Source organism: Gopherus flavomarginatus, chromosome 4 (genome assembly GCF_025201925.1).
Source record: "Gopherus flavomarginatus isolate rGopFla2 chromosome 4, rGopFla2.mat.asm, whole genome shotgun sequence".
Taxonomy (NCBI): Eukaryota; Metazoa; Chordata; order Testudines; family Testudinidae; genus Gopherus; species Gopherus flavomarginatus.
In genome coordinates, this window is record NC_066620.1 from 55857407 (window position 1) to 55869407 (window position 12001).

General features: G+C 41.9%; 1 protein-coding gene across 1 annotated transcript in view; it reads left to right on the forward strand.

Annotated features, from left to right (window-relative positions):
- The window catches only part of DNAH14 (dynein axonemal heavy chain 14), a 490898-nt gene that overhangs the window by 147466 nt on the left and 331431 nt on the right, over positions 1 to 12001 (forward strand). The window contains exons 23-24 of the mRNA XM_050948398.1: positions 2257 to 2378; positions 4061 to 4232. Of these exons, the coding sequence (XP_050804355.1) occupies positions 2257 to 2378; positions 4061 to 4232 (294 nt within the window). The remainder of the gene's footprint in view (positions 1 to 2256; positions 2379 to 4060; positions 4233 to 12001) is intronic.

The following is a 12001-nucleotide window of genomic DNA, read 5'->3' on the forward strand; positions in this document are numbered from 1 at the left end:
TGTTAAACTTAATGGCCCTTGCCTGAGGCCATATCTGTGCACAGCCAGACCGAAGCAAGGAAAAAAAAATTCTCTGGTTGCAGTTTAAAAAAATAAACCCCTTCCCTCTGCTTATAACCAGCTAGTAGAGAAGCAAATTAATAATCTTACTGGCTTTTGGATTCTTATCTTTCCCACACGCTGCCAACATGTCAAGTATAATTCCCAAATCTGGACCTTAGCATCCAGGATATGGGTACTAGCATAAAGTCCTCTAAACTTAATTACCAGCTTAGATTCTGTAGCGCTGCCATCAATCAGGAATTTTTAGAGCCTGATACCCTCTGGTCCCCCCGAAATCTTCCCAGAGGACACCAAGACCAAGATTCCTTGAGTCTCACAACAAAGGGAAATAAACCATTCCCTCCCACCTCTTTACCTCTTCCCAGATCTTTCCTGCCTGGGTACACTAGGAGATACCGTGAATCAATTCCTTGAAACACAACACAGAGAGATCAAGTTTCTCTCTGCCCCTCACCCAGAGGCAATACAAATTTACCTTTCCCTCCTTGCTTCCCACCAATTCCCTGGTATATACAGACTCAATTTCTTTGAGCCTTAATTAGGAGAGAAAAATCAACAAGTCTTACAAGCAAAACTTTTAATAAAAAAGAAAGAAAAAAAGTAAAAGGTTTATCTCTGCACTTTAGATGGTAAACAGTTACAGGATCTTTCAACTTATAAACAATAGAAAGAAACTTTCTCCAGCAGAAACAGAATTTAAGCTACTTCCAGCAAGTACACATATGCAAATGGAAAAAAAAATTAAGACTATGACCGCCTTTTCTTACTTACAATTCTGAATAGATAAGAGACTGTATCAGTGAGATTGGCAGAAACCTGGTTGCACCTCTAGCCCCATCCAGGACCCAGAGAGAACAAAGCCAAACCCCAAACCCACAAACAAAGGCTTCCCTCCACGAGATTTGAAAGTATCTTGTCTCCTGATTGGTCCTCTGGTCAAGTGTTTGCAGGTCACTGTTTGTTAACCCTTTTATAGATGAAAGAGACATTAACCCTTAGCTATCTGTTTATGACAAGGGGAAGAAAGGAAAAAAGAGTAATCATCAAAGGAGTCTCAAATGCTAAAATGGTGCAGTAATGGACACAGAATAGCAGACTACATAAGACTAGCATCCTGAAGTTTTTAACTCAGTCCTGTCTTAAAGTCCGTGAGAGTTTGAGTAAGGATTTTGTCCCATAGTATTTTGCAATGTGCATGAATTATAGAGCTAAAATCTGAATTGTGTGCAGAGTGCTTATCAAATCATAGCCTTTGTAAAGTAATTAATCATATGTATGAAACAAATTAAGATGAATATATGCAAATTCAGTTGACATTATGATGTTTTGTAATCTATTTTTTCACTTTTTCTGCCTTCAGATAGGTCCTCAGCAATACAGATTATTTTGGCTTCTTTTAATTATACGATTCTTGCTCTTACATCTCAAATGTGACATTTTATATCACATTTTTAGTTATTTTTAAGGAGTCCAATTATTTATATAGCTGGACATGATTTATAGTTTTGAGTCTCAGCCCAGGTTGCAACTGTAAATAGCTTTAATTTATGGCTCCTAGAACTAACTGACTTATTGTTAAAAAGATACAGAGCTGGGTATTGCAGCTGTATCAGTATATCAAAAAGAAACCAGATATAGTAACTAGGTCTTCTTCCGATCATCTTGCAAAATTCTGCTTGCCCTTTGTTTAAAGCAAATATGAACATGTGTATATTTGTTAAGTTTGTAGAAATAGGTTTACAGAATTTCCCTTACTGTTCTATTGGCTTCAGTGAACGCTAACTAACAATGAGGTTAATTTATGAGCAAGGAAAACAGGATTCAGCTCCATAATTTATACCACTACAAATACAGTTAAATTTTAATTCATGCCAGTGCCCTGAAATGAAAAGATTTTCAGCTGAGTGATAGCTATTTTCTTCATACTCTTATGTATTATTATTATTATTGAAATATAAAACAAACTGATGACATATCTTAGTAAGCCTTTTTCAGATACAAATAATTAACTCCTAAGCAAGTTTTTTGTCACATTATATGAAAGTGTGGAAACTTTATATTTAGTACTATGCTATAGTCTGCTTAAAACTCCATCAAAATTTTGTTTTGGAGTCCTTAGGTAACATATCTTGCAGAAGTAAGAATTTCCACCAACCTTAGATTTTACTTTATATTATTCTGTTTTTTTGGTAGAACCTTGTAGATGCATGGGATCATAAGTTAAATCTCTTCTCTCGCACCCTGGAGGAATGGTTGACTTGCCAAAGGAATTGGATTTACCTGGAACCAATCTTTCATGCTCCAGAAATACAAAGGTATATATGAATGCATATCACAGTATCTCAGGGCAAAGTGATCTTAGCAGATCAGAAGAAGTGAACCTCAAGTATGTTCAAACATTTAAGAAATAGTGGCTAATTTTTAAGGGGGGATATCATGGTGATTCGTGAGACAAAAAACACAGATGAGTGGATAGCTAGATTGTGATATGATGAAGCATAACATTCCAGGATGGGGCACAATGCTAGGGAGATTCAGTAATACTGGCACACTAAATGTCAGGGAGCTCTATTTTATAAAATGAACCAAGATATAAATAGCTTGAAAAGAAAAGTTAAAAGATTTTGCGCTTTTCTCTATTCAGAATTGTACCAATTTAAAAAAAAATGTGATTTTTGAACTGATTCAATTAATCTACTGCACACCCTGTGTACTCATTCTTTTAATTAGCTTAATTGGATATCAAGGTATACTAAATTGACATAAACCAAGTTTAAATTGAAATAAGAGTGTTCATACATGGTTTTGCACCAGTTTAACTCAGATGTCTATGAAATGCAGTTTTAAAAGCTAAGGCTTAAGAGGCTAGATTACATGCCCTCTTCAGTAAAACAATACTGCAGTCTATTTTTAATTACCGTAGCCTTTATCTTGTCTTTGTATGATTATTTTTTATTTTTAGTTAGCTTCCAGGTATGGGGATGAGTGAAGCAATTTGTGATACAACATGGCCAGAGGGCAGCAGGAGAGGGTTAGAAGGGAGCCTTATTCCCTTTAAGGGGAAGAAAGTTTGCTATACATTAACTAGAGAACCTGATGCCAATTAGAGCACCTGAAGCCAATTAGAGCACCTGCAGTCAGTCACATGATAAAAACCCATGCTTCAATCAGACAGTGTGGGAGTAGGAGCAGAAAGGATTGGTGTTGGAGCAGAGAACAGTTTGGAGAAGTGCTGTGGTGGGCTAAGAAGCCCTAGACCCTAGGTAAGGGGCACCTGGCTTGTGCAGAGGGAGAGCAGGAAGCCTCCCACAAGCTGAAGGGCAGGAGAGGGAAGTAGTCCAGGGCAAAGAACCATCAGTTCAAGTGGTTCACCGCTGTCCTCAGGGCCCCTGGGCTGGGACCTGGAGTAGAGGGCGGGCCCAGATCCCTCCCTCTCCACTCCCCTCCTCTAGAACACTAGGGCAATTAATATTCCAATTTAGGGGCAAGAAATGGTGCCCTGAACAACCCCCCCCCCCAAAAAAAAAACGAGAGAGCGTGAGACCCATCATAATAGTGCAGGCAATTTGCCACAAATTACATGAATAGAAAAAACTAGGTTACTTCCTGTTTACTAGAATTTTCTGAATTTTTTTTTCATCCAAATCCACATTCATCTTTCTCGCCATAGTATCTTCTCTTCTCTTGGTCAGGAATTCAGGGGATATGTTGGCTGTGCATCTTATTATAGAAGTTTTGACAGTGATTAGTGCACATTCAGGCACTCAGATACTATTGTAAGAGAGACATACGTGCCTAAATAGATAGATTGACTGATTAGCCTGTGATGAGGCATGCTATCTTGACTCTGTGTGGCTCAACATGCGATTCCAAAATTTGAGTTTGTGGAAGCAGTATAAAGGCTGTAGGGAAAATAAATTGACAAAATTCAGAATTAGGTATATTTGAATGCTGCATTCTATAAATTGATCTCTAATATGAACTGTGATTTAAATAGGCAGCTGCCAGCAGAAGCAAGTATTTTCTCTCAAGTCAATAACAAATGGAAAGAGATAATGGCGTGTACAGAGGATAACCCAAATGCTCTTAGGGCAGCCACAACTGCAGGAGTCCTTGAGATGCTGCAGACCAACAATGCACATCTTGAAAAAATACAGAAGTCTCTTGAGGTAAAACCACACCTGATCTCCCTACTTCCGGCCCTGTTCCCTATCCACTAAGCCATGCTGCAAACCGGTGCATTTTCCTTAGTAAAACTTTGTGATAAAAAAACTAAACAAATAGTATAAGAATCTGTAATTAATTGTGGGTTTGAATGAGATATTTGGAAATAACAACCTAAACATACCATGTTCAAAGAACAAACATCTTGAACATATCTTTGGACATGACTCTCTACAGATACATTTGTATCCCTTCAAAATAAAAGTCTAATGAAGTCATAAATCACTTATGAGAGTTAACTAAGCTTCAGTTTATATCTATATAGTAGTAAAAGGTAAAATCCCTTTAAAAGTCTCACTAATGAAGTAAACCCAGATTTTACTGTACACAGAAGTGCTAGATAATGTGTAGTGCTTACAAGGTCATATGTAAGACTGGGCTATATTTTGCAATTACAGTCAGAGTTCAACCTCTGGTTTTTGTATGAAAAAGTTTGTCTGCTTCAAATTTTCAGCACATAAGTTTTGAGTAAAGTCTGCATTTTCAGAGGATTTTCAAACAAATCCATGTATTTTGTTTCTGAGTTCTAAGTTAAAATTGGCATTAAAAAGTTGATATTTTAAGTCTTGCAATTTTCTGGGCTTCTGCAGCTTAAAAACTAAGTACAGTAGAAACTCAGAAACTGATACATAATTGGCATTTGGGTGGTCTCTCTATAGTTGCATAATTATTAATAAAGAAAAAATGTAGTATTACTTGTTGTAACTGAAACCTTTTGTGCAACAGTTAGCTGGCAGAGAAAATGTCTTATGTTGGCTTCTTCCATTGTCTGATGTGTTATGCAGAAGCCCTTTTGGTTGGCTCAGGAAAGCAATACAACACTGACTCTTGTCCCCAGATCTGCCATCCCTACTGGGGCAGAACAGAAGTTGTAGTGCGTTGTCTATGTTGTATGGTGGTTGTTCTGTAGTGAGATGTGTGACTCTTTTTGGAAGGGTGAGGGTATGTAATTTTAAGTGCCCTAACTTTGCATTTCCTCACTTATGTGATCTTGTATTAAGGTTGGTGTGTACATAAAATTCCTAACTGTATTTTTTGCATCAGTGATGAGGCAAATCTGTGCCTTGGCAGTAAAACTTATACAGGTCTGCTCCTTGAGGAAGGGTTGGGTTTGACTGTCTGCATGATGGGAAGGCTGGGAGAGGGTAACAGACAGAGGATCCATCTCTGCATGGATCTCTAACCTGTTGCAGGGACAAATAAGGTAGGCTTCAGCCCAGCACTCTGCCAGGCTAGTTGGTTTGGGTGCTGGCATGAGGCTATGGCCTGATTTACACAATAGCTACATGCTTTATGTTGACTCTGAATAGGGTGAATGATGTAAAGCCATGACATTTTGCCAAGAATGACAGCCATCAAGATTATATACCATCTGAAGGAGCTGGACCTGCAGTTCATAGAAAATAAGTTGCAGTTAAGTAGTAAATTACGATCCAAGTGCATGTTTTTTTCATTTACATGCAGTTTTTTTACTCAATGACTAATAATAGAATCATAGGGTTAGAAAGGACCACAAAGATCATCTAGTCTAATCCCCTGCCAAGATGCAGGATTTGTTGTGTCTAAACTATCCAAGACAGATGGCTATGCAGTATCCTCTTGAAAATCTCCAGTGAAAAATCTTCAACAACCTCCTGAGGCAATCTGTTCCATTATCCTGTAACTGTTCTTACAGTTAGGAATTTTTTCCTGAGATTTAATCTAAATCTGCTATGCTGTAGTTTGAACCCATTGCTTCTTGTTCTGCCTCTGTGGCAAAAGAGAACAATTTTTCTTCATCTTTTTTATGGCAGCCTTTCAAGTATCTGAAGACAACTATCCTATCCCCCCTTAATCTCCTCTTTTCCAAACTAAGCATACCCAGTTCATTCAGACTTTGCTCAAATAGCTTGCATTCCATCCCTTTAATCATCTTTGTTGTTCACCTCTGGATCCTTTCCAGTGTCTCTACATCCTTTCTATACATTTGTGACCAAAATTAGACACAGTGCACCAGCTCAGGCTGAACCAGCACCAAGTAGAGCGGTAATATCAGCTCCCATGATTTGCATGCGATGCCGCTTTTAATGCAACCTAAAATTGCATTTGCTCTTTTTTTTTCAACAGCATCACGTGGCTGACTCATGTTGAGGTTGTGTTCTACCACAATTCCGAGTTCTTCTTTGAGTAGTGTACCTGTGAGTGCTCCACTTTAGGTGGTGGTGCTTCCCAGTGCTGTCAATTGGAGATTTATGGTAGCAGTGTTTGCGTGGGTTGCATGTGCAAAGTAGGCGTCTTGTGGTGCTGTTGGTGCTGCATGTAGTACATGCGTGACCCGAGCCCTCCAGTTCCTTCTCAAGTGTCCTTGGCTGAAGACAGAGTGAAGGGGCAGTGTTAGCGCTTTTCCCTAAAACTGTTAAGAAATAACTTTTAGATAAATACTTAGATAAGCTGTTACAGAGAGAGTTAGAATTAGTGTCAGGGTTAGAAAAAAACAATTCTTGTTAGTTCATTAGACAACCTCCCATAAGGGATGGTTACTAGTTAAAATGCCGGGGTCTCAAGGCTTCAAACAATGCGGCTCCTGCCACGATACCATGCTCGTTTCAGACAGACATTCTTTATGCATACACTGCCTGGGTGAGGGGCATATTCCCCAGAAATGTCCCCACTGCAGCAACATGAAAGCCAGAGCCCGACGGGACAGGGATCCCCAGCTTAAAATGATCTTGATGGGGAAGTCCCTCTAGCCTGAGGTGGACAAGCAAACAGCCTCTCTGGGCACTCCTCAAGATGGAAAAGGAGACCTACCCTCTGAAAAACCAAAGAAGAGGGCTCAAAGGTCTCCGCAAAGAGGTAATTTCCTGCCAGGTTGATATCCCTGATGCCATGTTACTCTTGGGTGAGCACCTATGACACTCTAGGACCTCCAGCACCACTGAAGTCAGAGCAAAAGAAACAAAGTCAAGGCATTGACAAAAACATGCCTCCTCCACAGCACCAAGCTCACCGAAACAGAGCTTGGCACTGGGTGTCTCAGGCACCATGCCTCCAGCCCCACCACCGAGAACTCAGTCGGCATGGGTGGACACCAGAAAATCTGCACTGACAGCACCAGCCAAACAACACCACTGGTTGGCACTTACTCCATCAATGAAAGGGAAAGCACCCACGGCACTGACTACTCAGAAATCAGCACCAACACAGTCTCTGCTGCACCAGAGAGACTTGGAAATCTCATCGGCACCACATTCACCAATACTCGGTGCCGAGGGCTCCCCCAAAGGCTCCAGAGGTGATCACAGCCCAGAAGTCATGGCACTGTTCTCCATTGAGGAAGAGGAGATGCAGGGACAATATCTCCATGTCACTCCTCACCTAAGGCCCACTGACCAGGTGGAACCACATGGGTCCAAGACACCAGATGAACCAACCATGATGTGGACCCCCATGGATGTACTCTCTTATGGCTTTCCCAATGCAATGGGCCCATTGGGAACCCATGGAGCTCATATAGGGATCAGCATTCTAAACCATCCATAAGTCATAGATGTAAACTGCGCTCTAACCCAGCATCTCCCACACCACAATCCTTGGAGACACAGAGAGGGAGAGAACTCAGAGGTGGGCACAGACCATGACACATTTCACCTGTACACAATTCACCTTCCTCCCCAGATGAGGCAATTATGCCCCTACCGCCAACCTTGGCAGATGACTTTAAACAGCTTCAAAACATCCCACTAGAGGAGGTAAAGACAAACCAGCACAAGCTAGTACAAATACTGCAACCTGCATCTACCTCCAAGATTGCCCTTTCCATCAACAAGACCATCTTGGATCCTGCGGCGATAGTGTGGCAGACACCTGCTTCTATTCCGCCCACCTACAAAAAAGTGGATAGAAAATATTACATACCATTCAAGGGGACAGACTTTTTATTTGTTCACCCACCTCCCAACTCCCTAGTTGTTGAGGCAGTAAGTCACCCGAGCAAACAGCCACAATTCAAGGTTACAACCAGTAACAAAGAACACAAAAGACTCGACTTGTTCGGGTGCAAAGTATATTCCTCCAGCACCCTTCAGTTTCAAGTGGCCAATTATTCAGCACTGCTGGCTAGATACGACTATGACAACTATGGGAAACTTGTCCAGTTCACATATGAGCTCCCGGATAAAAAACAGACAAAATTCTAGGCCATTGTCATTGAGGGCCAGCTCATATCCAAAACAGCCCATCGGGGCATTGTACACAGCAGACACGGCAGCCAGAATGACGGCCACAGCTGTAGCAATGCGCCAAGCCTCATGGCTTCAGGTCTCAGGGATACCAAAAGAACTCCAGACAGAATTAGAGGACTTATCTTTTGACTGGGAGCAACTATTCTCATAGAAGACAGACAAGGTGCTTCATTCAATGAAAGACTCTCGGGCCACGCTCTGCGCTTTGGGGATTTACAACCCCCGTGCAGAGAGAAGGAGATACCAATCATATCAGAGACCTAGAGACTCCTCAAACAGGCAACAACAACAGCGACCATATGATAACCAATGGCAGCATCATTGATCACAACACCAGTGAACACCTCAATCTTGGGCGCCATCTTCTCAGTTAGCACCTCCAAAACCGCAATTTTGAAAAGTTGGTTGACGGTTTGAACTACCTCCTTCATGAAACAGAACTCACACCTGACCCAGCCCCAATTTTTGGCCATCGACTCTGGCCCTTTTACCACATCTGGGCCATAACATCAAACAAATGGCTGTTAGAAGTTATCAAGTTGGGATACACTATCCCCTTAACCTCCTTCCCACCTACCCTACCCCCTTCTCCATCCCTCTTCAGGGACCCTTCTCAGGAGCACTGACTACAACAAGAAGTCAATTAATCTTCTACAGCTAGGTACCATGGAACAAACACTGCTACAGTGCAACAGCAGACATGCTCAGCAGGTACTTCTCTCAGGAGCATGAATGGGAGGTGGATGGAGAGGTCCTGAGTTCAATCTTCAAATGGTCGGGCACTCCCACCATCAATCTATTCGCATCCCTGGCAAATTGCAAATGCGTGATGTTCTACTCAAGAGCTGGACTCGGACTACAGTCATTAGGGGACACCTTCCTCATCAAATGGGAGGCACAGCATTTCCACCAATAACAGTGATATCACGTATGATACACAAGATACAAGCAAACAGATCTAAAGTTATCCTTATAGTCCTGACATGGCCCAGACAGGCATGGTATCCTTACCTGTAACATATGGCGTTATGCGTCCGCAAGCTCTTCCTCGCCAGCTGGATCTCCTGTCTCAACAGAACGGTTGCACTCTCCACCCAAACCTGGAGATACTCCACTTACAGACATGGCTCCTGAATGGTTTCACCATGACAAAATAACCTGCTCAGAACAAGTTAAACAAGTGTTATTAAATAGCAGGAAAGTGACTACGAGAAATACCTACCTTCAAAAACTGAAGAGGTTCTCCACCAGGAGTCAAGGAAGTCACTTGACGAGCGATTCAGCACCACTACCATTAATCTTAGAATAACTATTGGAGCTGAAAAGCACTGGCTTAACGATGAGCTCAGTTAGAGTTCATCTTGCAGCCTTTTCAGCATTCCATCAAGAGATTGGTGGAATTTTGATGTTCGCACACCCAACTACAAAACGCTTCCAACATGGGACTTCAGCCTGGTACTGAAATGCCTTGCTAGACCACCATTCGAACCATTAGCCACCTGGTCACCATTACCATTAATCGTTAACCACCTTATTGAAGAAAGTAGCCTTCCTGGTCACCATTACCTCAGCGAGAAGGGTTAGCTAGATAGGAGTGCTCATGGCAGATCCTCCAGACACAGCATTCTTCAAGAACAAGGTCACACTATGTCCACACTGTAAATTCTTACCGAAAATAACCTCAGCATTTCACATGAACCAATCTATTCACCTACCGACATTCTACCCTAAGCCTCATGGTACTCCAACAGAAGCTGCCCTACACGCTCTAGACATTTTAAAGGGTGCTAGCTTTCTACTTTGAAAGAACCAAACCTTTCAGGAAATCACCTAGAATTTTCATCTCTGCTACCGAGTGCTTGAAAGGAGGTGCTGTATCGACTCAGAGATTATTTAAAAAGATTTTCACATGCATTCAAACATGTTACCATATCTGGAATACAGAACCACTGGAACACATTAGAGCACATTCTACTAGATCCATTTCAACTTTAGTAGCATTCCCCAGTAACGTTCCAATACTAGATATCTGTAAGGTGGCCACTTGGGCCTCCATTCACGCATTCACAACGCACTATGCAGTCACACAGGACTCCAGGGCTGATGCCATAGGGGGCCTCACGGTACTTACCTCAATGACTCAAACGAACCCGAAGTCCATAGTGCCCTCATAGGAGCACTGCTCTACAGTCATCTAAAGTGGAGCACCCACAGGGACACTACTCAAAGGAAAAGGGAAGGTTATTCATCTTGTGCAGTCGCTGGAGTTCTTCGAGATGTGTGCCCTTATGGGTGCTCCACTACCTGCCCTCCTCCCCTCTACTTCAGAGTTCACAGTGAGGACTCTGTGGTAGAGAAGGAATGCACTACACGCGGCACCAACGGTACCGTGAGATGTCTACTGCACATGTGCGACCTGCACGGATGCTGCTACCATAAATCTCTGATAGATGGTGTTGGACGCACCGCCACCTAAAGTGAAGCACCCACAGGGACACACATCTCGAACTCCAGTGACTGCACAAGGTGAGTAAGCTTTCCTCCTTCTCAGCAGTGCTGCTGCGAAGCCAGTTTTCCCCCATTCTGTATCTGTGCATTTGGTTTTACTTACCTAAGTATAGCACATTACATTTGTCTTTGTTGAATTTCATTTTGTTGTCTATAGCCCAGTTCTCTCATTTATCAAGATCTGAATTTTAGCTTTATTCTCTGAAGTATTGGCACCCTCTGCCCCACTTTGTGTCATCTGCAAACTTGATCAGTATGCTTTCTATACCTACATCCAGGTCATTAATAAAGAAGTTAAACAACACCAGACCCAGAACGGATCCTTGTGGAACCCCACTTGAGACTTCCCTCTAATCTGAGATAATTTCTTTAATAATTACTCTTTGCAGTTGTGTAACCAACTATGTATCAACTTAATGGTAGTTTTGCCTAGCCCACATTTCTCCAGTTTACTTATCAGAATGTCATATGGGATTGTATCAAAAGCCTTGCTGAATTCCAAGTATATTATGACCACCGCATTCCCTCTATCCACCAAGTCAGTTACCTTGTCAAAGAAGGAAATCAAGCTGGTTTGACATGATTTGTTCTTGGTAAATCCATACTGGCTGCTAGTGATTACCCCATCATCCTCCAGGTATTTGCAAATTGAATGTTTTATACATAGCTCTTGTAGCTTCTGAGGTATCAAAGTCAGGCTGGCTGGTCTGTAGTTTCCCGGTTCTTCTTTCTTCCCCCTCTTTAAATATGGACACTATGTTAGCCCTTCTCCAGTCTTCCGGGACCTCTCCTGTCATCCATGACTTTGTAAATATAATGCCAATGGCTCTGAGATTTCTTCATCTAATTCCTTCAGTACCCTTGGGTGAATAGCAACCGGCCCCACTGATTAGAATTCATTCAATCTGGTCAGAAGATCTGATGTGTTCTTTACTTATCCATTCTGCATTATCCCTTCCCCTATATTGACTACGGTGACTTTG